This window comes from Azolla caroliniana, unplaced genomic scaffold, assembly GCF_043228905.1.
Source record: "Azolla caroliniana isolate FFs.n. ecotype wild unplaced genomic scaffold, voAzoCaro1.0.p SCAF_7, whole genome shotgun sequence".
In the NCBI taxonomy this organism is placed as follows: domain Eukaryota; kingdom Viridiplantae; phylum Streptophyta; class Polypodiopsida; order Salviniales; family Salviniaceae; genus Azolla; species Azolla caroliniana.
Window position 1 is genome coordinate 6,461,872 of NW_028230442.1, and position 27,979 is coordinate 6,489,850.

General features: G+C 39.8%; 1 protein-coding gene across 1 annotated transcript; it reads left to right on the plus strand.

Moving 5' to 3' along the window:
• The first annotated feature begins 1,848 nt into the window (after window positions 1–1,848).
• LOC147861718 (pentatricopeptide repeat-containing protein At2g33680-like) lies at window positions 1,849–4,600 on the plus strand. Its single transcript, XM_087322430.1, has one exon. The coding sequence runs from the start codon at window positions 1,874–1,876 to the stop codon at window positions 4,598–4,600; it is 2,727 nt and encodes a 908-aa protein (XP_087178556.1). The 5' UTR covers window positions 1,849–1,873.
• The last annotated feature ends 23,379 nt before the right edge of the window (window positions 4,601–27,979 follow it).

The following is a 27,979-nucleotide window of genomic DNA, read 5'->3' on the forward strand; positions in this document are numbered from 1 at the left end:
ATAGAGGGAAACTCCTAATTTTAAGGCCTCTTTTGTGTGGTACCAAATGATAAAGATTCATGCTATTTCTAGTGCAATAAGTTAGTTTCAAGGTTTGGTACTTGGGGTACCTTTTTGGTTGTGGCAAGCATACCACTTATGTTGGTTGAAAGCCATCTTCCCTACATAGAGGGCAATGAGCATGTGTTGAGTTCAATTGGATAGGGTTAGTATAGCACCTTTTTTCTTCTTAAGGTAGATAGATGTATTATGAACTTATGTTTTACATGATCGAGTCACATGTGTCAATTGAGCCACATTTGACCAAGTGACTCGATAGAGTGATAGTTGAGCAAATGATTTGATTATAACAATTGCACAAATGATTCGATTAAGTCACAAGAGTAGTGACTTAAGAGTGATAAAAGTTCTTAAATTAGTTGGATAGAATCTTAAAGGAATAAAATTATTACTTGCAAGTTATACCCCTTCATGAAGGTAGTTAGCCTTCTTACATATGCTCTAAACCTAGCCCTTTATTTGTTTCATGCTTGAACGCACAAAAGTGGTCAGGTGATGAAATGCGCAAAAGTTATTCCCATTGTAGGATTGGAGATAACTTAGTTCATACCCTTTATTCCTTATGAAGTAGCCTACGCCCACTAACCTTAAGGTTAGAGAACCACAATTCATGATACTAATTATGAACAAAAATATAAAGGGTAAGCTTCAAATCTTTGTACGGAAGAAGCCTACAAAATGGGAACAATATTTCCCCTTATTACAACTTGTGTGTAATAGCTCTAAACATTCTTGAACCAAATATAGTCCTTTTTATATTGATGTATGGTTGGTTTGCTTCGATCACAAGCCTATATTGATGATAATTTCATCAAAACGAATTAAAAAATACACACATATTTCTTAAAGAATATGCAAGAAATGCTACAAATTGCATAAGATAATGCTATGACACTGAAGATAGAACTTGTTTTTATGTTGATCATAATATACATCCTCATGTTCTTGCCTTGGGCGAAAAAGTCTTCTTCTACTCCAAACTCCAAAAAATTAAATAGACGTAGTATTGCTAAATTGGCGGCACACTATTGGGGATCTTGCACTGTCTTACATCATATTGGTTCATCTGCCTATCATCTTGATCTTGTTGACGTTTGCCCTATTTCTCATAGTAAGTTGCTTGAAAGACCTTCCTGGTTATAATGACAACACAAATAATATATATCTATTTAAAAATTTGGTAATTCACGAGGATATATCTCCTAAAGCCTCATTTGTAAAAAAAAGAAGGAATTCTCGGTGCTCAAACTAAGTATTTGAGATCTAAACAAATATGAGAATTCAAAATTAAATGGTTGGATCGAAAAGTTGCCGCTTCGGAGGAGTACATTCTTAAAATCAAACTTCCCTAATTTTGATTTTGTCCTTAAATTTGTAAGGTTACAACTTACAAGATGTATTTTGGAAACATGGATCAATTCTAAAAGGCTAATAATTTCAATGATTTAATCATAGTACGTAATATACTCGAATGTATTGGTAACCATTCTTTTTTCACACGAATGAAAAACGAATGAGAATGTTATCAAAACATTCTTATGTTTTTTTATTACATTTTTTACCTTAAATTTTTTTTTTAAATCTTATAATAAAATAATGAATACAAAAGTATGTATTAAATTACCATACTTCAAGGGTGTTTACCATACGCGGAGGATTGAAACATTCGCGAATGCGAATGCAAGTATGGTTCATAGTATGGATTCAATGACTCCCCCCTCCTCCATAAACAAGCCCAAAAAAAACAGAGCTTTCTGTGTTGGGCCTTCAGAGACAGAGACAGAGACAGAGAGACAGAGATGGAGAGACAGGGATGGAGAGCCTGTGGAAAAATGAAATGCTCATAGATTGCTGTTCAACAATGGCCCCTTCCTTCTTCCCCTTCCGAAGCTCTGCCCCATCCCTCAAGGATTCCTTCACCCTCCTCAGAGATTGCATCAACGAGAAAGACATTCAGGCAGGGCGACTCTTACATTGCTCTTCCTTACTCCATGGCTCCCATCCGTCTCTTGCCCCTCCCTTTATCCATCTCTTCGCCCTCTGCGGAACCTTACTCGAGGTCAACATCGTTTTCTCTGCTTTCCCCACGCCTAACCATGACCTATGGCACGCTCTCCTCTCCTCATATCCCATTTGTGGTGAGCATAAACACGCACTCCTCTTATTCCACAAGATGATGAAGGATGATCCTACCCCATGCAAGCCCATCCTCTTGCTTGCTCTCAGAACCTGCACTTCTCTTCGAGATCTCGATCAAGGACGACTCATTCACGATCATATCATCATGATGAATACAGATCTTGGTCGTGATGTTTATGTCGGCACCACTCTCATTGGTATGTATGCAAAATGTGGAGATTTAGACAAAGCATTCCGTGTGTTTGAGAATTTGGTCGACAGAAATGTGGTTTCGTGGAATGCAATGATTAGAGGTTGTTCGGATCAAGGGCATGATGGGACTGCTTTATCTTTGTATGTTAAAATGCATGAAAATGGCATCATTCCAAGCACTACCACGTTATCTATCATCCTGAAAGCATGTGGAAACTTAGTGGATAGTGTACACGGACGAATGGTTCATAACTATATCATGAAGAGAGGAGTTGAATCGTATGCATACATTGTGAGCTCTTTGATTAACATGTATGTCAAATGTGGAAGACTAAAAGATGCACGGGGAGTGTTTGATATGATGCAAGATAGGAATGTGGTTGCTTGGAATGCGATTATTGATGGCTATGCTCAATATGGGCATGGTATTTCATCCTTGGAGCTTTTTGAAGACATGATAGGAAAGGGTGTTGAACCTGATGAGATTACCTTTTCATCTGCTTTAAAAGCTTGTTGTAGTATCAATTCCACAATTAGTCTAGGCCATCTCATGCATGATGCGGTAATGAGACGTAAGTGTGAGACAGATGCTTTTGTTTGTAATGGACTTATCGAGATGTATGGGAAGAGTGGGAGCTTGAAGGAGGCACAAACCCTATTCAATAGACTTGTGAGACCAGATAGTGTTTCTTATGGAGGATTGATTGCTGGATATGTACAATGCGGTGAACATAGATGTGCCCTTTGTCTTTTTGAACACATGCAAGAAGAAGGGGATGACTTAATGCTTGAAAAACCTATTCTTTTCTGGATCTTGAAAGCATGTGCCGGGTTAAGAACTCTTGAACTAGGTTTTCTTTTGCATGATAAGATGATTAAAGGCAACTTCACATCAGATTTGACACTTGGAATTGGTCTCGTTGAAATGTATGCAAAGTGTGGGAACCTCTGTGATGCCTGTATAGTGTTCCATAGCTTATCAACTCAAGAAACTATAACATGGAACATATTAATTGAAGGACACGTTCAGCATGGGCATGAGATGGAAGCTCTTAAGCTCTTTGAGAAGATGCAACAGGAATGTGTTAAACCAGATGAGTTCACTCTCTCATGCATCTTGAATGCATGTGGCAATGCTAAATTGCTAAACCATGGAAGACTAATTCATAAAACATTTGGTGGGGAGTATGAATCTGATTCCGTAATTGGAAACTCGCTTATAGATATGTATAGCAGATGTGGAGAGCTTAGAGAAGCAAGAACAGTGTTTGATGCTCTTGAACATCGCTCTATCGTATCCTGGGGTGCCATGATCGCTGGATACGCAGAGCATGGGAGTGATCTTTGTGCTCTAGAACTCTTTGACAAAATGCAAGATGAAATGGAGTTAAGTCCAGATAAAGATATTTACTTGTTTGCACTAAAAGCATGTGGTAGTGCACATGCTTTAGAGCAAGGTAGACTCATTCATGGTCATGTTGCTCTAAGAGCTTTTGACTCGGATGTAAGTGTTGGAAATGTTCTCGTTGAGATGTATAATGTGTGTGGGAATCTTGAAGAATCGCTTCATGTTTTTGGCATGATGCCTGATAAAGATGTATCATCATGGGGTACATTAATATCGGGTTATGCTTTACATGGTGACTTTAAGCTAGCTAAGAAATGCTTTCAAACAATGAGGAAGATGGGCATTCAGCCTGATCATAGCACATTTACTAGTGTTCTTGCAGCTTGTAACCATTGTGGGTGTTTAAATGAAGGTTATGAGCTGTTTGAATGTCTGAGGCATGAGATGGGCTTGATCCCAAATGTGGAACATTTCAATTGCTTGATATACATGCTAGCCATGACAGGACTTACGAATGAAGCGAAGGAATTGCTTCATACCATGCCAATAACACCTAATGTCACAGGGTGGGTGTCTTTGTTGTCTGGCTGTAAAACACATGGAACAAATAATCTTGGAAAGTTCTGCTTCGAGAAAACCACAAAGGTAGATGATTTTCAGAAATCTACTTTGTATTCTATGTCAAACATTCTTGTTGTGCCTGAGAATATATGTATGTTTAATGAAATGGAGAAACCATCTATTGTATCAAAGTGTGTTCAAGAATCCAAGCATATTTTGCAAGGTAAATTAAAATTTTCTTTTGGTTATGCTGACATATATAGAGTTCATGGATCTTATTCTATGAATACAATAGATTGAGCAGGGCAAACTCACATGTGTCACAAATACATTACATCTTTATATTGTGAATTTCCTAGGACACAATAAATGTAGTCTGTATAAGAAGCCAAAACACAAACCAATCAACAAATAACACGAAATAATCTTTAAAAATTCTAAATGTATCTAGTAGAAGCGATGATTACAGCATATTCTACACAAGTTGATCATAAGTATGGTTTCTAGCTAAAAACATCAAATGGATGGGCATTCCGAAATTGTGTCCCTTGGTTCAACTTGTAATAATAAATTGGGTGAATGACCAAAATGCCATTCTAGTTTCCTAGAATTCTTGGAATGGTAGTCACATTTTGATAAATCCCCAACATTTCAATAAGATTCAAATCTCTAGGATTATAACTAACAAAAAAAGAGGTTAATTAAGTATATGATATTAATTCATTGTCGAAAACGTGAATCTTAACCTTTAGTTGCTCATTAAATCTTGACAATGATATAATTGTTACAATTTCCAAAAGTGGTGTTTTCATAAATTGGCCATTAAAATTATAAACAAATCTTAGCTTGAGGCATTTTGATAATTGGCCAAAAAAATGTCATGGCATTTTTAAATTTGTATTCGAACAAGTCAAGTTCAACAAGTCAAGTTCATATTCAAACCAAATGTTCTTGTGCAAAAGCTTTTAACATTAAGGTTGCATGTTATTTCCATGTTTACATTGTAAATAACATTTGCATTTGGGAATTTTGGTCTTCAAACCCTCACTTTCAATATAGCATGGCCAAATATAGCATTGTAATAACATAAGGGACATTGTCATTCTCTATGCGAACTGAAGCCACGTGCGTATAACATCGATGACTACGGGATGCCAGGCCCTGTTAGAGATTTATTCTAATAGAAGCATAAAATAATGAAATAAATAAGATAATCAAGAGACAAAGAGAGAAAGATGGGTGTCAATCCACCTGAGCACCCTCAAGCAAAGGGATCGAGATGGACTTGAGCCTTGACTGATGTCCCATACCCATACTTGGTACTATTGTGCGATCACCACAAGAGTGTGTTCACCACATAATCATAGTCCTGACATGGTAAAAAACGTGTCTAATTAGGATAGGTAGGCCTCATATTTATAGCTAGACCCAAGGCCCCTAGGCAAGCTCACACTTGGCCTCTGAGGGTTGTTTCAATCTTGAGATTAAAAGCAATCCTACCTTCTTTACATTCTCGATTAACCCTCACGCTCTTATCTTCATGCGTAGAAAACTATAGTACTACCATATGATAAGTTATGGTCAAGCATGTAACAACCTGAGTAGAGTTTCGAAGAGAGCTAATGTTCATTGGTTGGTTGGTGCCCTTCCACACTCACACCTATACACATGCTCATGTCTATTATGCAACAAATCATAAATAGGGATGGCAAGGGAATCGAGGCCACAGATGGTGCAGGTCGCTCAATTGATGGCGCGGGTGATCTGCACTGTCCGATTTGGATAAGAAACAACACACGAAAAAAAAGCTATTAGAGGTCGCACAACTCTGAGACATCGATCGCCCAACCTTGTCAATAGACGCCCAACCTTAACCCATTGCAGGTCACCCAACCACCCATTTAACAAGTGCAAGGTTCAAATCTTTTTTCCTCTCTTAGTGAGAAGAGAGTTTATTTTGCTTATTGGTCAATTTTGGGATCATTTAGGTTTTCTTCTTCTTCAACTTCTTTCTTTTTTAGGGTTTCAACATTTGGTTTTGGGATTTTAGCAACTAGCAATTGATTCTTGCATGTATATTAATGTATTCCTCCCATCAACAAGGAGATTAATATATATTTTTTTTCCAAAAAAGATTAATATATGATTGATTCATGTAAATAATCGGTGGTGATTCTTGACAACGGAATAGACTAGAGATATGTGTTGTGAGTGTGTGTTTGTGTATGAGAGAGAGAAACACAAGATAGATAGATTTGAAACAAGAATAGAATACTCAAGAGAATGTATATTACAAAGGAGATTAACCGAACATCTTACAAAGTAGGAGGAGAGTGCTTTATATAATCACTCTCTCTCTTCATTAACTACTAAAGCTCATGGGTCATGGGGAATGTGAAAGCTCATTAGTTATGTGTCATAGAATATGATTCTATAACACATAGTTAATGTGTGGATAAGAGTGGTGACTTTTGACCTTTGAGTGCACACTCTCAAGGGTGTGTTCACACACTAGACTAGGTTGAGCTTGATTCTCAACATGCCCCCTCAATCTCAACTTTGGTCAGCTACTTCAGTTGATGTTGTCCGCTTCGGATGGTATCCGGTACATCCGGCTCGTACTCTCCCTCAACCTTGGCATGTCAAGGACCGTCAACCCAAGGTCTGACAGGAATTGCCGAAGCTTGTCGGCTCCTAGGGCTTTGGTGAAGATGTCAGTTGTCTGAAGATTCGTAGACATATGTTGAAGGTCGACATCGCCAACCTGAACACGCTCTCGAATGAAGTGATAGTGCACTTCGATATGCTTCGTGCGTGCATGGAACACCGGGTTCCGAGCCAGATAAATACTGCTCATGTTGTCACAGTAAAGGAGAATCAGATCTTTGATGGGAATGCCCAGATCCTTTAATATCCTCTTGAGCCATACAGCTTCACATGCAGCCACCGCCGCACCCCTGTATTCGACCTCTGTGCTCGAAAGAGCGACTGTTGGTTGCTTCTTGCTACTCCAGGAGATGGCCCCACTTTCGAGGAAGACGACAAAACTAGAGGTTAATCATTGGTCGACTTTGTAGCCTGCCCAGTCGGCATCTATGTACCCCTCGAGTTGAATTGGCGTGGCCGATTTATAGAGAATGCCATAGTCCATCGTTCCGCTCACGTATCGTAGTAGTCTCTTAGCAAAATCCAAATGGATATCTCGTGGCGTTTGCATGAACTGGCTAAGAAGGCCGACCGAGGTCAGGTCGAGTGATCGTGAGGTAGATAAGACTACCGATCAATTGTCGATACTGAGTCGGCTCACACTCTGTGGTGACAGAATTGGCATCTAGTTTGAGGTTTCGGTCGAGAGGTGTTGCCACAGACTTGCACTCAGTCATCCCGAACTTGTATAACAAGTTGAGAATGTAGTGCCATTGGGAGATCATAATCCCAGCTGAAGTCCGAATTACCTCGATGCCAAGGAAGTAGTGGAGCTCTTTCATGTCCGTCATCTCGAATTTGTTGGAAAGGATGGATTTGACCTTGTTGATGTCGATTAGATGCTCACCTCCAATGACCAGATCATCCACGTACAGGATGATGACGATAAGACTTTCGGAATTGCTTCTTACATAGAGAGAATTGTCGGATTTTGACATTCGAAAGCCGATTCGATGAAGATATTGTGTTATCTTTGAGTGCCAAGCACGTGGTGCTTACTTAAGGCCGTAGAGAGGCTTCTTCAGTCGGCAGATGGCTTTCGGATGAATGTTGTATTCGAAGCGGGGTGGTTGTACCATGTACACCTCCTCTTCTAATTCGCCTTGAAGAAAAGCGTTCTTGACATCCATCTGGTGGAGGTGCCACCCTTTTGCTGCTGCAAGTGCTATCACGGTTCGCAAGGTTGTCATCTTTGTCACTGGGGCAAAGGTCTCTTCATAGTTGACGCCATGTGTTTGTGCATAGCCCTTCACTACGAGTCGAGCTTTGTAGCGGTTGATGGAACCGTCAGCATTATACTTCACTTTGTATATCCATTTGCAACCGATTGCCTTCTTGTGCGGTGAGTGAGGGACGAGATCCCATGTCTCATTCTTGCTGAGAGCTTGCATCTCCTCGTTCATCGCTTCGACCCATAGAGGATCTTTAGCAGCTTCGGCAACGCTCTCCGGTTCTCGAACTACTGACACCTTCATCATAAAGGCATAGTGGTATGCCATATAGTCATTGTAGCCAAATCGGCTAACCGGATTCTTCTCTCGGGTGGAGTGATGGAGATTCTCATTTGCCGATGTGAGTGCTTTCTCAACTCCGGGTGACCTCATAAGAGGCACATCAAAGCCATCGAACTCACTATCGAGTGAATGAGTTGATTCGTTGCCATCGAAGTGTTCATCTTCATATTCCGACATTTTGGCCTTCCCTTTGTCCATCTTTGGACTTGGCCAAGATGAGCTTTGGTTGCTTGGAGGCTCTTGTGGTCCACTCAATCTAGTTGAGATCGGATTCTCTTCGAGTATTGACCTTAGTTGATCATCGTCTTCTGTGTTGTCGAGGTCGTTCGTAGATGGTTCGGGAGGAGTCGGCTCGGGTTTGTACCATGATGTCAATTCGTCAAAGATGACATCCCGACTTACACGAGTCTTCCGAGTAGAGGGGTTGAAGCACTTGTACCCCTTTTGCTCCTGTGAGTACCCCATGAGGATGCACTTCTTTGATTTTGGGTCAAGCTTCTGCCGCTTCTCATCGGGAATGTGCACGTATGCAATGTAGCCGAATATCCTTACATGGGATAGATTTGGCTTCTTCCCATAGTATTTCTCGTGCGGGGTGACCTCGTGCACTCCGGATGTTGTGCACCGGTTCATGAGGTAGACGGCGGTATTTGCAGCTTCTGCCCAATATGACTTGGGCATATGCTTCTCATTTAGCATGACCCTTGCTACTTCGAGGATGTGCCGAATCTTGCGTTTGGCTACACCGTTCTGTTGTGGTGAGTGTCGGCAAGTGAATTCTCGTCGAATTCCTTCTTGTCGAAGGTATGCCGTGAACGCATCGGAGAAGTATTCCTTTCCTCCGTCTGACCGAAGACATCGTACATGACGCCCAGTTGTCTTTTCGACTTCGCTTTTGAATTTTTGGAAATGTGTAAACACTTCACTCTTCATCCTCATGGGAAAGATCCATGTGTATCTAGAGAAGTCATCGATGAAGGTAACATAGTACCGACATCCTCCAAACGTAGCCGTCTGTGCCGGTCCCCACACATCCGAGTGGACTACGTCCAATAGGCCTTTGCTCACGTTCCTCTCCTTCGGGAATGGGTGTTGATGTTGCTTGCCGAATTGGCATGGTTCACATACTCCTTCAATCTCTTTCTCTTTGAAGGTCGGGAGCCCAATGACGACTCCTTTTGATTGCATCGCCTTGAGTTTGTTGAGATTGATATGGCCGATTCTTTTATGCCATAGCTCTATGTCGGTGTTGTGTTTGAGGCCCTTTGCAAACATGTCCGATTTTACCTCGTTCGCTTCGAGGATAAACATTCGGCCTTCCCTTCGACCACGAGCAATTAGTCAGCCTTCCTTCTTGATGAAGCAACCTCCTTGGTTGAATCAAACTTGCATCCCTTGCTCCACAAATTGGCTGATCAAGACCAAATTCTTCGTTATGGTGCGTACATGTAAGACATTTTTTATGCAAGTTTGTTCACCTTCTTTCCCGAATGGGACATTGCCGACATGCCGAATCAGATGAGTGGTGTCGTCTCCGGTCTCAACATAACTGGGTCGATCCAGCTCTCGGAGGTCTTTGAACCATTCTTGATGGGACGTCATATGGTTCGAAGCACTGGAGTCGACGAACCATACATCTTCCGGATTGGAGGCATTAGTCGAAGTAGAGGCCGACATAGGATTTGCTCTATGTCTCATTATAAACATTCCGCCATGATCTTCATAGTCGGAGTTGGTGGTGTAATTGGTGAGTTGTCGGCTTGTGGAAGCTGACTCATGCTTCTTCTTTCAACACTCTTCTTCATGGTGGCTGATTTTTCCGCAATAACCGCATTCGATCGAGTTTTGTCGACTCGGAATGGAAGCTCCCCCTTCTTCCGAAGGTTCCTCGATGGCTTTCATTTTGTTGCCGAATTTGGGAGTTGTTGTCGTAAGTCGAACCTCGTCCGCCGCCTCGTCCTTGGCCGAATCGGCCTCTTGCTCGGCCGCGTCCTCTTCCTCATTTGAATGCGTGTAGAGCATGTGGCCTTCCGAGGCGTTGCTCCTTGTTCGAACATGATTCTCTTCGACCAATAACATAGATTGAAGATCAAAGAAAGAGGGAGGATTCTCCCTTGCTAGGACGACGGTTCTCATCGAGCCGAACCGTGGTGCAAGGCCGCCGAGGCATATTTGCACAATCTCATCATCATCCACATTGACGCTTATTGAGCCGAGCAAGTCACAAAGCTCCTTGATCCTCAAGGTGTAGCTTGTGATGGACATGTCCCGTTGTTGGATGTTGTTCAACTCTTGGCGGAGTTGAAGCTTCCTCGCGGTCATGTTGGCGGTGAAAATCTTTCGTAGATTTTCCCACGCTTCCTTCGGCGTCTTGGCTTCTCGAATGTAACTGAGCATGTGGTCGTGAACACATGTCTCCAAGCAATACATTACTCGACTCACCGCTTGCTCCCATGTTGAGTAGTGGGCGTCTTTCGGGTTGGGTCGGTTTTCTTGTGCTCCCTTGATGTAACCCCAATAGCCTTGGCCGACAAGGTATTGGTGCATCTTGTACTCCCAAGATGCGAAGTTGTTTCGGTCCAACTTCTCGCTAGGGAGAGCGCTCCCCATTTGAGTATTCATGGTGTTCGATGTAGATTTCTTCCTTCTTCTTCTCTCTTGAATACAAGCTATGTAGTCACACTATGATAGCGATGAACCGGTTCTTCTTGAACGTCGGCGTAGAGCTCAACACACGCGGATGGGCTAGATGGAGCTACTAAACCGTTTTGATACCATGTAAATAATCAGTGGTGATTCTTGACAGCGGAATAGACGAGAGATATGTGTTGTGAGTGTGTGTGTGTATGAGAGAGAGAGAGAGAGAAACACAAGATAGATAGATTTGAAACAAGAATAGAATACTCAAGAGAATGTATATTACAAAGGAGATTAACCAAACATCTTACAAAGTAGGAGGAGAGTGCTTTATATAGTCACTCTCTCTCTTCATTAACTATTGAAGCTCATGGGTCATGGGGAATGTGAAAGCTCATTAAACACCGGGTCATTTGAAACAGGTAATATGTCGCATTATGAGAACACTACGTCCAAAAAGGGCACAAAAGCACACAGTTTTAAAAAAGACACGACGCATGCGTAAAGCTTTTCAGAAAAGGTGGCAAAATATATTGAATTTCAACATGACTACCACTTTGAGTCATAAGTAAAATGCCTCCAAAAATACATCACCAAAATTACAAAATAATGTACAACATGTCTACCAGTTACAATTATACATATTCGTGAGTTTACATCCAAAACAAATTTACAAAGTTTCCGATCATGTAGTAAAACAATCCCCAGCTTGAACCAAACCAATATATTAAGACATGTCTGATGGACTAGAAGAGCCTTCTGACGTCTCATCCTCATCATCAGTGGCAATCAAAGCATTATCCTCATCCAATTCCAACCCAACATCTTTGTGGTTATGAGAATTGCTTCTGGTTATTCTCTGTATTTCGTTTGACAACACGTTCGCGTTCACAAGTGGAAGGATTGCGCATTCCACTTGTAGAATCTTCTTAAAACGAAGCAAATACACCCTCTCTACAATAATTGGATGCACTAGTATCACATGTTCCTCAACTTGATGAGAATTTGCAAATATAAAAATACATGATAGATCTACGAGTGGAGATCATTAGAAATCATGCAAGTTTAGACATGTTGATAAGTTAATGTAGGCATAATAAAGTTCAACTATGGCTCAATATGGCACTATTGTGCGACAAGGGAAACACTAACTTAAAGACTTATATTAATTAGGTAGGTTTTACAAAAATATGAGGTGTACTTGTATCCATACTAATAAAATGAGATATAATTTATACTTTGACCCATACGTGCATGTATGTAATTGTGGAAAATGTAGGATAGTGCACATTAGGATAAGTGATTGGAATAACTAACTTATTAAAGTATTCAATACTTGTATTTAAAGTTGATCTAATCTATTCCTCAGTTTGTTCATATGGGATCAAACCATATGTGTATATAATTGTGCACAATGTAAGGCAGTGAACTTTAGGATAATGTCGTGGAAATAACAAACCTATTAGGCTTTCATACCTGTATTTAAAATTGATCTACTCTATTGCTTAGGTGATTCACACAAGATCAAACTCCGAACGATAACGCAACTGGAACCATTATCAACACACTACACAATCTAAGCAGCAATGGAATAGAAACATAATAGTTTTAACAATAGAAGACAAAGATCCATAATAACAACATGGACAGTCATGGCAACAATTATAGGGTCATGTTCTGTTAAGGTTAGCTTGGACCAAAATCAGCCTCCATTTAAACTAGTTCATGTTTCTCCATAAGTTTGGTAGTCAGCTATGCACGCGGTGAAACCAATGTCATAAATCTACTAATCAAGTATATAAAAATAAAATTGAAACATATAGAAGATTATAAAGAATAGAATCCACTAGGTAAAACCCAAAATTTGTATTAATAATGTGAAATCTTAACAAATCGTCAGTGTCATATTCTTTATAGAGTCTATTACATAGCAATCAATTCATCAACGTCATTTTCTTCATCATCTTGTGTAGAACTGTCTTCGGCTATACGTGCATTGGTTTCCCCTGTTAGCCGAGCCAACGAAATATCTTCTATAAGCTCATCATCAAGCTCTATTAGCTCCCCCGGTTCGCCGGCTAACGGAGGAATAGGCTCTCGCGAAGCAGGTTGCAACCTTTCTGTATTGGCGAGGTTCTTTGCACCGACCTCCTCATCCTGGTCTAGGCACTCCCACAAAGCCTTAATCCGCATATTAATAAATATAACTTGGTCCTCGTCCTTCTCCAATGCAACTGTATTTCTAAACAGCTTCAATGCACATGCTGACGTAGTTCCTATGATGTAAGTAACAAGAAGATTTAGTTGTCAAACGAAAAAAAAGTGATTGGTTATCTCAAGATCGTTACCCTAGTTCGAGGAATACCTGTGCCAGAAAAGAGATCTAATATCCAGTCTCCTTCGACAGAAAACATCTTGATCAAGCGCATCATAAGTCGTTGAGGTTTTTGGTATGGGTTGACAAGTCCCCGTTCTGTCGTGGTGACATGTCGCAATTTCCGAGTCACTGCTGGATATACCAACAGATTTGAACCTCCCACTTCATTAGAATGCTCTTTGATTCTCTGTTTCTTAATTTCATCGAAGTAGCCAACCGTTATGTATTCAATGGCATTAACGAACCGAAAAGTTGGCCCTCTATTTACATTGGTCTTGATCCTATAAAAAATAATTCATCGAGTTAAGAATAGATTCAACAACCTTAAGAATTGCAATATAATGAAAGACACCTATAAATAATCCTTACCATGCAAGGTTCTCGATGCCATGGCAACGAGATCTCAAAGCTTGAGCTACCGAGTACCCTTGGTCCATACTATGAAAGACAACTATTCGCCACAAGGATGCGGTCGTTAGCTCAACGAAATCCTTGACCATCTTCTCCAATTGTTTAAACCTAAACGGTTCATCGTCGTATGATGACCCAGCCATTCGAAATCCGTAAGGAATATCCGCAATCATTAGCGTATATTCCTTCTTTGGCACCTTCTGGATCAAGTCGATGACATCACCGCAAACCACATTGTAGTAAAGATCTCTCGTAATATCTTTTTTGTGGCTAAAATTTTTAAACGAGCCATCTTTCTCCATTTCGTACGCCTTGACTAAGCGACGATCCTTTTCTTTTCTGGCTCGCTCGAGATGTGCAAGGAAGGATGTAGGGAAATCGTGTATATCCTTAACTTCTCCTTGTTTCTTGCCTCGACACGGTTTCTAATAGAAGCAATAGGACATCAGGTATTATTATACAAGCTCTACATATGATGAAAGGGTAATGAAAAAACATGAATACTAACCCAATCCTTGAATGCAATAAAATACTTTGATAACGCCTTATACGAAGACGTTAGAGGATAATCCTCGGTCACTTGTTCCCAAGTTATACATCCAAGTTGTTTCATCATAACTTCTTGGATCTTCATGTACACCTTATGACTTTAAAATTAGAAATCAAGATTAGAACTTTGAATTACACCAGATAGACTACAATTTCAGTATTTGAAAGACTTACTTATTGAACTCAGTGACCATTTCTTCAAGGCTTAAATCTTTCGCCACAACCCTTGACAAAACCGACACAAGAAGCTGCTCGTCCTTAATACCTTGCATCGCTCTCCATAGAGACAGCTTCATGTCGTCTGCCGCTTCTTCAATTGTCAAGTCAATTTTCTTGGCGGCTTGTGACTTTAACTCTAGTTGAGGGTCAACCCTACATTTCTTTTGTCGTTGACCCTTTACCTCCTTATTCTCCCACATTGAGAAGATTTGATCTTGTAGGTCCCATACTTCTCCATCTCTAAACGCCAATTGAAACCAAGACTCATACTTTCGAAGACCATCGGACCTAACATTATCATCTACCACAATGCCGACTTCATGCAGACATTGACGTCGAAGGCCTGGATGTAACTTCACACCAAACTTTTGTTTCACATCTAAATACTCGTGGTGGAAGAACCGTATACGCTCAATAGACGACATTTTCTGCCTATAGTCATTATCATTATTATGGTCCCATGCCAACAGCTTAGCCTCTTCGGTTGTGAGCCCAACATAAATTTTGCACTCGGCATACTTGAAGAAGAAAGTGGTTGGATGTTCTCTCACAAGTTGCCGACGTGCCTCTGCTGAATGCGATCCACCAATGACAAAATAATTATATTGATCATGCTTTCTAATATCAAAATCTTCAATGGTTTCACATTCTTCAGGATCAACCATAACAATAAAAGGCACCACAGTGGCATGAGGATTAATTTTCATTTTTTTCTTGAGATTTTGAACATGCATGCGGTGAGGCTCTCTAATCTCAAGTGGTCGTCGACATGTTTTTTCATCAATAGGGGGCCGATGGATGTGTGTTATAGGCAAATTAAATACTTGCCCTTTCCTGACCAGCTTCCGTTGCATTAACTCTCTCCTTATTTTATTCTGCTCGGATGACAAAACACCCGAGGCCAGCTCGGCTCCTGGCGTCCCCTTATTATCCTCTTCTTCATTTTCACTTGTTGAATCCGTATCCGACATTTTCGTTGTCTTCTTCTTTGCTGGTCTTGACTGGACTTTGGATACCTTTTTTGTGGCCTTCAATGGGGAGGGCACTTCATCTCTTAGAGTTACATGGCCTTGTATATAAGGCCTCAAGGTAACAATAAGGTTTTGTGAGATATCAAGTGCTTTTTTGAACACTTCAGGCCCACAAGATTCCTTTACTAAAAGGTCTTCTAAAAGGAACACTTTACGTACCCCCTTGGAGCACTCTATCATTACCAGTATGTTGGCCGAATCTGCATCTTCGTAGTCAAATCGTAGAATACGGCCATACATAAATGGGGTTTCTTTTCCAAGCTGCCCCTCACCCTTCTTCTTTGCTGTATACAATACGACTTTTTTCTTTGAGTCGACATATTGCATACACCATTCCTTGTCCGTTAGATCTCGGTCAGGAAGGTCTTCGCCTCCAGAAGTGGCGACAAGTTTCTTTTGGCTAACATCACTATGTGGCTGAGATTTTGTCTCTTCGTTAAAGAGAAGCTTTTTTCCTCTCTTCATGGTCTCAAGAGCTACCTTGGTCTGGGCTTCGATTGGAGAACCTTGTATGCAAAGCTTAATTTTCTTCACGGGTCGGTCCGACAGGTTCTCAAACGACCTATTTAAGAAAGTATATGCAAAAACATAAGTTAGGTAGTCACGTAGATTGAGGTTGTATATTATAATGAAGAACAGTTTCCAGGAGCAGTAACATATTCAAAAATCTATTATAGGCAGGGCTATTCAACCTAGAAAATATATATCGTAATAAGTAAAACGGGTTATATATTCTTTTAAATAGTAGGTATGACTTATATAGATTCTAAACCTATATTGAGGAGAATTTGCCATAGTAAAGGCAATTTGTGGATCATTTTCTACTATTTTAAGCTAAAGTAGGTCATAAAACATCTATAATTAGAGCATGTATTTCTTTAAAAGTAAGTAAAGTCAACATAAAAAAGACTGATTTTGCCAGACAATTTGATATCATTTCCACCCCATAAACGATTTTTCTCTCTCAAAGCCTTCTTATATACAGGGACTCGATACGCCGTATCGAGTTCGTGTTTAAAACCTACACTTTAAACAGGAACTCGATACGCCGTATCGAGTTCGTGTTTAAAGTTTGAATTTTAAATAGGAACTCGATACGCCGTATCGAGTTCGTGTTTAAGACCTACACTTTAAACAGGAACTCGATACGGCGTATCGAGTTCGTGTTTAAAACCTACACTTTAAACAGGAACTCGATCCTACACTTTAAACAGGAACTCGATACGGCGTATCGAGTTCCTGTTTAAAGTGTAGGTTTTAAACACGAACTCGATACGCCGTATCGAGTTCTTGTTTAAAGTGTAGGTTTTAAACACGAACTCGATACGCCGTATCGAGTTCTTGTTTAAAGTGTAGGTTTTAAACACGAACTCGATACGCCGTATCGAGTTCGTGTTTAAAACCTACACTATAAATAGGAACTCGATACGGCGTATCGAGTTCCTTTTTAAAATTCAAACTTTAAACACGAACTCGATACGGCGTATCGAGTTCGTGTTTAAAGTGTAGGTTTTAAACACGAACTCGATACGGCGTATCGAGATTCTTTTTGAAACCTACACTTTAAACACGAACTCGATACGCCGTATCGAGTTCGTGTATAAATATTTGTATTGTATACATGAACTCGATACGGCGTATCGAGTTCTTGAGAAACGAAACATATTTACAAAAATGTCCACAGTGTCAGAGGCCTACCTGGAGTCCTCGCGCTCGATTCTCTTTGAAGACATGGTTGATCGTGTTGAAGTGGAGGCGGAGATTGCGCTTTCGTGCTTTGTGCTCTGAGCGCTTTGTGTGCTTTGTGTGCTCTCTACGTTCTGTGTGCTCTGTACGCTCTGTACGCTCTGGTGAGTGAAATATGACGAGGTCTTCCTATTTATAGGGATTGAACACATTGGTTAAAGTAACCATAGTCACCTTAACCAAGGTTGGTAACTTTGAGGATAGTTAGTGGGTAACCATAGTCACATTAACTAGAGTAACTTATGATTGTATTAATGATTACAAAGTCAAACTAACATATTGATCAATCTTTTATAGTCATAACAACCTACAATGACTTCAAAGGTTATGAAGGAGACAATGATAGAGGTTCATGAATGTACCAATGATTGATTACTAAAAGCAACAATTTTTATGACTCTCAAATGTTATGTATTAAAGATGTGGGCATGAATTAACCAATGATTGATAAGTCTAATATTTAAAATGGTGAGCATTAAAGAACCAATGCGTGAGACGTTCTATATCAAAATGGGTGCCATTAATTAGCCAATGATTTTAACATTAATCCAACATATTCATGGCTTGTTAATGATTAGTTTTATATTTTACTTGATTTAACATCATTTAGATCTAGTTTATATAATGATTGATAATTTAAGTACAATTACTTTATTAAAAATAATTTTTAGATGTATTGTATTAATAGAATATTACATAATATAGACATTCTATTGATTTGGCTTTTGTTTAGAGAGAAGTTTATGTTTAGGGAGGAGTATATGTTTAGAGAGGAGTATAACTTAGAGAGCCCTATCTAGACCTTAAGCCATGAGTGAAGATTCACCGTTCTCGATTGAAGAATATTGTTTGTCATCAGACCCATCGTTTTCTACTGAAGAGTATTGTTTGTCAACAGAGTCACCATATTCGATTGAAGAATATTGTCTGTCGACCGACTCACCATATTCTATCGAAGAATATTGTCTGAGCTCATCTACAGGGAATGTAAATAATGACACATGTGAAGAGTTCTCTATTGAAGAATACGATATTAATAAAGATACCGAGAATGAAGGAAGTGCCCGGGAAACATTGAATAACATTGGCGATGGTCACAACAGAGAATTAGACTGTAACAAGGTTACACCAACCTCTATGCAGGAAGAGAAATCTGGGAGCCCTATGCATATTAGAAGAATCCCACGAAGAATTCGTCTGGCTAGATTTAGCTTGGTGACATCAGATAAACAGATTGGATTTGATGTCAACAAAATATGTTGTGCCCGTGGTTGTATGTCTATGATTGGAAAATCAAAGTTGCGAGAATTAAGGCGATACTATTTTTCGATGATCGGTGATGAGCAAGACACTTACCTCGGATCACATATGCAACTAGTATCTGACAAATGTACGGGGATCAAAGTATCATTCGAGTATTATATCTTCCATGCGCAACAGATATGTAGAGTTGCATTCAAAATTGCGTTATGTGTTAGTAACATGCGGCTACATAGAGTACAACAACGTCTACTTAGCGGGGATCAGATGCTCAATTGTAAAGAGGTTCCAAGTATGAAAGGTGCAATTGGAAGACTAGCTATTGGCTGGATGAAAACTTACTTTCAGTTAAATTGTGAAGTAATGCCCACTACAGGTAGGATGCATCTTTCTGATAATTATACCCGTCGGGAAGTTTATGATGTCTATCGATCTGAAATGCTGGGCTCACGTAATAAGTCTATCACCTACAGCCAATTCACAAGATTATGGAGAGCTCGGTTTTCAAATGTTATTATTCCTCGTAAAGTACGTATGGGGTATTGCTCCATTTGTGCAAATCTTAAAAGTTTGGCTAAAGGTGCAAAGACATCAATGGAAAAGGATACGAGTAAGAAGTTACTACAAGAGCATCGTGAGGCACAATCCTTAGAACGAAGGAAGGCGATGCATCATAGAGAGAAGTGTTTGAAGAGGCCTGAACAATACATGTGCTTAATGATAGATGGCATGGACCAGAAGAAGACATGCTTGCCGCATATGCGGAGGCTCCCCAAAGATGTCAATGATGAGTGCCTTGTTCAAATGCACTTGGTGGGATGCTTGGCTTATAATAGGTCTGTTCGACCTCACGTCTTCATTACTTACCCCAATGTTCACAATGACCCTAACCTAACAGTTACAGTGATTCACCAAGTTTTGATGTCTTGGGGACAACCTTTCCCCCCTGTTCTATACATTCAATTGGACAATACTGCTAGAGAGAACAAAAATTCAACTGTATTTGGCTATCTAAGTATGTTGGTCAACCTAGAATTGTTTAGGAAAGTGAAAGTCAATTTCCTTTTGGTTGGCCACACACATGACCATATAGATCAGATGTTTAGCACATTCTCTAGACAGTTGTCTCGGCATGATGCTTTCACTTTACCTAAACTATTTGATGTCATTTGTGATGCATATACACCACGCCCAAAAGTGTTACACTTTAAGGAGGTATATGACTTTAAGAGATATATATTAGATGGGGGTGGTGGGAATGTTAAAGTGCTTGCTCAGTTAAACAATATAAGTTTCAATCACATTTTTTTGATAAAGAAAAATGGAATAAGTGGTTCTACACTTTTGTATGCTAAACAATATTCATCTTCTACAACATGGGAACCTGAAGGTGGTTGCCAGTTATTACTTTGTATGCCGAGTACAATTGTCCATGGAGCTAAGCAAATGCCAATTGAGAAGAAAGGACAGTTGCAGAGCGACTTGGTATCAGAACAAAAACGGTCATGGCTCCAAGCCTTAGAAGAAAAAAGAAAGCATATTGAGGCCGCCAAGAAATATGCCGCACAACAAGACACGTCATGGTGGGATGTATTTTATAGTGATAAGAAAGAAATTATAGACAATTGTGTATCTGTTGATAATTGGAATTTGGAAACGCCATTCACATGGTCGCTGCAACATGATCGCGTAAATAGAAGTCCGGAGCGACTAGTAAATGCGATTAATGACAACTTGGTCCATCCACAACAAAGAGACATTTATGTGGGACCAAGGATGACCAAAGCAGCCGAAGCTAGATGGCAAGGAAATTTGCAAGAGCTCACCGCGGGGATGTTGATTGCAACGCCGGCTGATGAGAACTCACATGGCCACCAATTTTGGGTTGGTAAAATTCTAGAAGTGCTAATGCATGAAATAGAAAACACGATCAAGTCTATAAATGTTCATTGGTACAACACTAGAAGTGCAAATGCTTTTACAGGTAAGTATACATTGGAGATGATTGAATGCCAAACAAGAAGGGGAGGTAGGAAGAGGAAGCGAAACATTCGTAACACCTCGACCCTTGATATCTCTGATGTGGATATCATCGTGTACGACTTCACACTTACAAAAGCCGGACGATTAAGGAAGTCAACAATAGATATAATAAAAGAAAAATTACCAGGTCTACAAGGTGGCTCGAGTCAAAGGCAAACGAGATCTGCTACATATAATCTAGAGTCAAACCATTTGGTTTATGACGAAGATAATGCACTGATTGGTACATCCGAGGATGATGAGGAGGAATCGTCATTGTATATTAGTTATAGTAGTGATTCTCCGTAAAGGAGTGATCATGAATGTATATTTGGCTATTAAGTGTAACTACATTCCGCTTGTAACAAATCGAGTAATATAAAATCATGTGTTTTGAATTCTTATGATTTCTAAAAAATCGTTTCTTATAAAATAACATTGGTTGTAAAGTTTGTGATATAAATTGAGAATGTATGTTTTTGAAATTCGTCTTTTTTTAGTTACTTCTAAATCACGAAAATAGTGGATTTTTAACCTTTTTCATAGTATGTTTGAACTTGTATGATACTGGTATCAATGTGTTTTGTAAAATCATTGAAAAACCCCTAAAATTTCCCTTATCCTTCCATTTATGCGCGATCCTTCCACTTGTGAACGCGAACGTGTTTGACACCATGTTTGGGATTTTCTCCTTTATTATCTTGATAGTTGCTTGTCTTAGATGACCTGATTTTGTCAATGAGAAGTCATATAATAGTATGTCAACACGGTCTAGTGCGAGAGTAGCCGTGCTCAGTATATTCTTTCTTCTTCTCTTTCTGCTTGAACATCCGACATCCTTAACCATCTCTAAAGAATACTTTCCTGTAAATGCAATAGTTGAATTTGTCTGATACCAATGGACTACCATTGACTTTGTCTGACTACTTTCTTCATCCCTTACTAATTCAATAATTTTTGCAATCCAAAATGGATGGCCCAAGGTATCGTCCCCTGCTAATGTTGCAACCAACATTCCCACTTGTAGTTCTTGCGAATAACCTTGCCATCTTGCCTCAACAGTACGTGACTTTCTTGGTCCCACATAAATATCTCTTTGCAGTGGCCGAACTAAATCATGAAGCTCCATATTATTCGATTATTGGTGATGAGTCTGCGATATCGTTGATGTCATCCCAATGTTCCATGTGAATGGGATACGGACTAGCCATAAACCGGCGATGTAATTATCTAAAATGGTGCGTTGATGGGTGAAGAAAATCTCCCACCATTCAACATCCTCATCACCGGCATACTTCTTAGTCCGATCAATATTATTTTGTTTCTCTGCTAGACATCTCAACCAATATGCCCTTTGTTCATCAATAGTACTATTTGGTGCTACATTTTTACGATCATCATATGGCATTTGTTGTGCACCATGTAGAGGTTCATCTGGGATATGAAGAAGGAGCCTACAACCTTCTTGGGGCTCCCATTGTGCACTAGATGAGTATTGTTTCGCAAACAACACCGTCATCTTCAGGTGGGCCGATCTTTGTTTTATGAGGAAGACATGGTTGAAACTTATATTATTAAGAGTTGCAAGCACCCTACCTTTAGTCCCTTCACTATCCATGCAGAAACGTTTAAAGTCGTATACTTCTTCCAAGTGTTGTACTTCAGGCTTTGGTGTATATGCTTCACTAATCAATTTGGATAGCGTGGGAAGTGTGAAAGCATTACAGTGAGCAAGTTTCTTTGAGAACCTACTGAACATTTGATCTATGTGATCATGGGTATGACCAACCAACAAGAAGTTAACCTTTATCTTTTTAAATATGCCCCTCTCTACTAGCATGCTTAGATAGCCGAAGACAGTTGAGTTCTTATTCTCTCTTGCTGTGTTGTCTAGTTGCACATATAGAACTGGCGGGAGTATACCTGACCATGATTGCAATACCCTGTGCATGACAGTGACAGTAAGATTAGGGTCGTTGTGGATATTGGGATAAGTTAAGAACACTTGCAGTCTTATAGTTTGACAGTATGTCAAACAACCCACTAGATGCATTTGCACGAGACACTCATCTCCAATATCCTTGGGGAGTCTTTGAAAATGCGGCAAACAAGTTTTCTTTTGATCCATGCCGTCAATAATCATGCACATATACTTTTCGGGAGATTGAAACGCTTTTTGTCGGTGATGCATAGCCTTAGTACGTTCCAATGCCTGACTTTCACGATGTTCTTTTAACAGGTTCTTGTAATTCTTGATCTCTACATCTGATTTTCCACCCTTGGCCATACTTTTTAAACTCGCACATATTGAGCAGACTCCCATTCGCACCTTTCGTGGGATAACCACGTTATTAAATTGTAACCTCCATAGTCGATTAAAATGCATGTACTGTATGTAAGGCTCAACATCGGAAGACATGTCGTCCTTGTACGATTGGTAAACTTCCCTTCGAGTAAAGTTATCTGACAAATGAAGTCTTCCTGTCGTTGGCATAACTTCGCACTGTTTTGAAAAATATACCTCCATCCACCTAATTGCCTGTTGCCCAATTTGACCCTTACATCCAGAACCATTTTGATCGAACTGTACCCAGGAGCCCTTCACAAGTCGCTCTTGAACTCGTTGCAGCCGCATATTTCCAATGCTATGAGTGATTTTAAAAGCTGCTCGACAACACTTGGTATATAGTCCAAGGAAATATTCAACTTGCGTTGCATTAGGCCCTGTTTTGTGATCCAATTTAAGTTGCATATGCGCAAGAAGAAATGTATCTTGCTCTTCCCCATTAAGCGACAAGTATTTTTGTCGTGTTTCATGTAACCTTGACTTTCCATAAGTTGATAGACAGAGATTCACACAACACGATTTGTTCAAGTCGCATAGAAGTTGACGATCAGAACATAAGAAATTAAATCTCTTTTCACTAACTTGTCAAGGAACTCTTTTAAATGCTAGAGGTTTAGTAATGCTATTGTTATCTATCGACGAAGAATCGTCCGCTTGTAAGCTTGCATGAAGAGGGCCATCAACAGGATCAATTGAAAACAGAGAATTCGAAGTACTAGGAGCCACACTTTTTTGTTTAAGCCGCGAATGTTTTTTGTGGTCGTACTCTTCTATTGAGAAATACGAGTTATCTGACAATGAAAAGGGGGCAATAGAAAAAAGAGATGTTCTACTTGTAGAAGAAGATATTTGAGGGAGTCTAACTATATTCTAAAACCTTCTTTTGAGAAAATTAAGGAATGCTAAAGCCTAACTATATAACTACCCGAACACTTAGATTAACTATATTATTTTCCGAAATTTTCCTAAAAAACAAATAATTAAATATTATTTTTTATTTTAAAAAGAATGCTAAAGTCTTCTATATAAGCAAGTTAGAAATTTCATTTTCATTATCACATGAAAGAATCCATCGAGCTCAGAGCACAGGCCAATTTTCGAGCACTCAGAAGCACATCGTGGATAGCACTACCTCCGGCACAAACCATGAACAAGGGAAAGAAAATCGTCAGGTTAGTAATATTCATTACATTTTTTAAGATTCCTAAAGATTCCTTAAAGATTCCTTTCCTCAACACATAGAAATTTTATTTTATTTTGTACAACGAACTTGGAAAGCAATTCTGAAAGCCAGGACCTTCAACCAAAATCCGATGCACTGCAACGGATTTCGGTTGAAAGTCCTGCCTTTCAACCAAAATCCAATGCACTACATCGGATTTTGGTTGAAAAAAATGTTGTTTTTGCGATAAAAAACTATCGCACGGGACCATAAAGTTGACGTAATTTAAATGATAATTTGCGTGATTTAGATGAAATTGTACGTTGTTTCTATGTTTTCACCAACGTTTTTAATTTCAGTGAACCCAGACAAAAAGTTCCTTCATTTAGATTGAAGATTTGATCTCTGACAAAACGAGATTCTGGCTCCTTCATGAAGGACACGAGTAAAAAGAATTTATTTGACTCAACGGGGGAAGGAGGATCCAAGTCATCTGTGGCTACTACCAAAATCAACAAAGGTAGTACGCAAGAGGAGAAAACGGTTGAGGTGAAATATAAGGATTACCCCGAACTTGAATGGTGTCTCTCTTATGTCGAGGAGGATGGGGTGTTGTTATTGATAACGACAAAATCGGACGGGGAAGGGAAACTTCAGCTTGGAAAAACATTTAATTACGGGCATGTAACCAAGCTAGAGTACGAAGACATTGATTCTACATGTATTTTAATCGACGTCTCGAGCTCAGTTGGCGACAAGCGATTGCGACTTGATGAGGGAAACCTAGTACCCGAATCTTGCAATCCCAAGGCTTTGCGTAAAGACCTGCAAACGAAAAATAACTTGTTGGTAGCTCTTCGGCCGTACGTGACAGGAGAGATGATGACCGGTGAAGCAGAAACTCCACCGAAAAAGTCTAGGAAGACAAATCCTGTTCAAAAGAAATATACTAAACGACCACGACCCGAAGAAGAAGAAGAAGAAATATTAGAGTTCGTGGAAGAAGAAGACGACCAACAAGTCGACGTCGTGGCTCCAGGCGGACAACTATCTTCTGGTGTCCTGACGTCAGAACAAAATAAAATAAGAGAAAATATTGTGAAGACTAAACTTGTGCGCAGGGGCCAACTATTTCATTTGCCCATTACTTCTATCCAAAGGCCCCCCATTGACCCCGTGACTGGAAGACGTCCCTTGGAAATTAGGGAGCCGCACTCCGTCCATGTGCAAAACCTGAAAAGCAAAATGAAAATCAATCCTCACGCTACTGTGGTGCCATTTTTGGTAATGGTTGATCAAGAACAATGCCCAACAGTAGCAGATTTCAAGTATAGCTCTGCAGACGATTACACATACTATGTAATCGGAGGATCACATTCGGCCGAAGCTCGACGACAGCTTGTCAAAGAATATCCTCTCACGCCGTTCTTCAAATACGCCGAATGTAAGGTATATGCAGGACTAACTCACGAGGAGGCGAAGCTGCTCGCATGGGACCATAACAATGACAACGATTATAGGCAAAAGATGTCATGTATAGAGAGGATAAGATTTTTTCATCATGAATACCTCGATGCCTTGAATCGTTTTGGTCCAAGATTGTGGCCTGGATTGCGACGTCAGTGTTTATTGGAAGTAGGGATTGCAGTGGATGAGAGTACCAAATCCGAAGGTCTTCGAAAATATGATTCTTGGTTTCAACTAGCTTTTCGGACCGGAGAGGTGTGGGATCTCCAAGACAAAATATTCTCTATGTGGGAGCGGAAAGAAGTCAAGGGGCAAAGATCAAAAAAGGGAAGAATTGATCCACAAGTTGAGATGAAATCAAAGACCAAGGGAAAAAGCGACTTGGTAATCGAGGAGTTACCAGAGGACATGAAACTTTTACCTTGGAGATCATTACAAGGTATCAAAGATGATAGATTGTTAATATCCGTGCTATCTCGAGTGGTTGCCAAGGAATTTAGTTTGGACGAGATGGTAACAGACTTGCAAAAGTAAGTGTTTATAGTATACCTTTTCATGAAAGTCTTCAATTCTTTTGAATATCTTATTTCTAATTTCATATTGATTGTGCAGTCACAAGGTATACATGAAGATTCAGGAGTTGATGATGCAAAAACTGAGTTTACCGACATGGGAAGAAGAACTTCTTCCTACAAGGCATTGGAGGAATATTTTATTGTATTTAGAGAATGGGTATGTGTCTTTTGAATGTTGATATGTTAGAAAGTAATGTTCCTTGCTAACAACAATGACACTTGCAGAAACCATCAAAATCGAAAAAGAACAACGACAATAATGACGGTATTCCAGCGGCCTTCATCATGCACTTAGAACGTGCGAAATATGAGAAGAGAATGACCAAAGGGAAGGAAATGGAACTGCCCGAGGATTCGGAGACTGTAAAGAGTTTTTTGCATAGGTTCGATCCTTTCAAACAGCTTCATTATAGTGTTTTCAATGGCGAAGTATCCCAGATGCTCGAACTGTTACCGAGAAGGCACTACACTTTGCTGATAGCTGACATACCATATGGTTTCCGTATTGCGGGATCAACATATGATGATGTGCCTTTCAAGTACCCTTAGATCGAGAAAATGGTAAAGGATTTTGCAAAATTGACATTGGCCCCCTTGTGGAGGATAGTCATATTTCATAGCATGGGGCAATCACTGTCAGTCACAATAGCTTTGAAGTCCCGTTGTCATGCCACTGAACACATGCATTGGTGCGTTATAGTTCGCTTTTACTCATTACAGTACTTCTTATTATATGTACACATTTACACCTCTAATACTTGATTTTCTTTCTCTATAGGATCAAAACAAATATTACACGTAGCCTTGGCGATCGAATGGTTAGTGCGGTCGAACATTTTTGTGTGGGATACTATGATTCAATTACAAAAAAGAAGGCTAGAGCACATGTCAATGAGCGTAACGTGGTTAACTACATCATGTGCCCAGCTGTAACCAAAAAATTAAGACATGTGTCAGGGGATAAAAGTATGGTGAACCCTTATCAAAAACCTCAAAGATTGATCAACCGCCTCATAGAGCTCTTCTCGAATCCAGATGATTGGGTCCTAGACTTGTTCTCTGGCACAGGTATAATATATATATTTAATTTCAATCTTGTCTATCAAGTTTAAGATGTTACTTCTTATATATACTTGTTTGTGTTCATGCGACCATTAGGTACAACGATAGCTTGTGCATTGAAGATGTTTAGAAATTGTGTTGCATTGGAGAAGGACCCTGCTCAAGTTAACTTCATCAAAATGAGGATCACAAGAATCTGGGACTGTCCAGATCAGGATCAAGAAGTCGGAGCAAAACACATCAACGAGACAGAGATGTTCCAGATGACTTCACGAGAACCAATGGAACCAATTGATGAAGAAGCAGGGGAGCTGGTGGACCTGGAAGATGTAGCACAGTTTGACCATACATCAGATTCGGGAGAGCTTGGAGATGACACGAATGAAAACAGTCTAGAACAATCAGCGCCAGAGGAGCCTGCTCTGCTTGATTTGCTTATACATTGATGTAGATGGCGTAATGTAAAAATTGAGGATTTTGAGGCATAATGTTCACCATCACTTCATATTATATTTGTATATGAGAACATCTGTAATTGTTTATTGTTTAATTAAATTCACCTGTTCATAATTTCCCTTTTTAATCATTATTGGA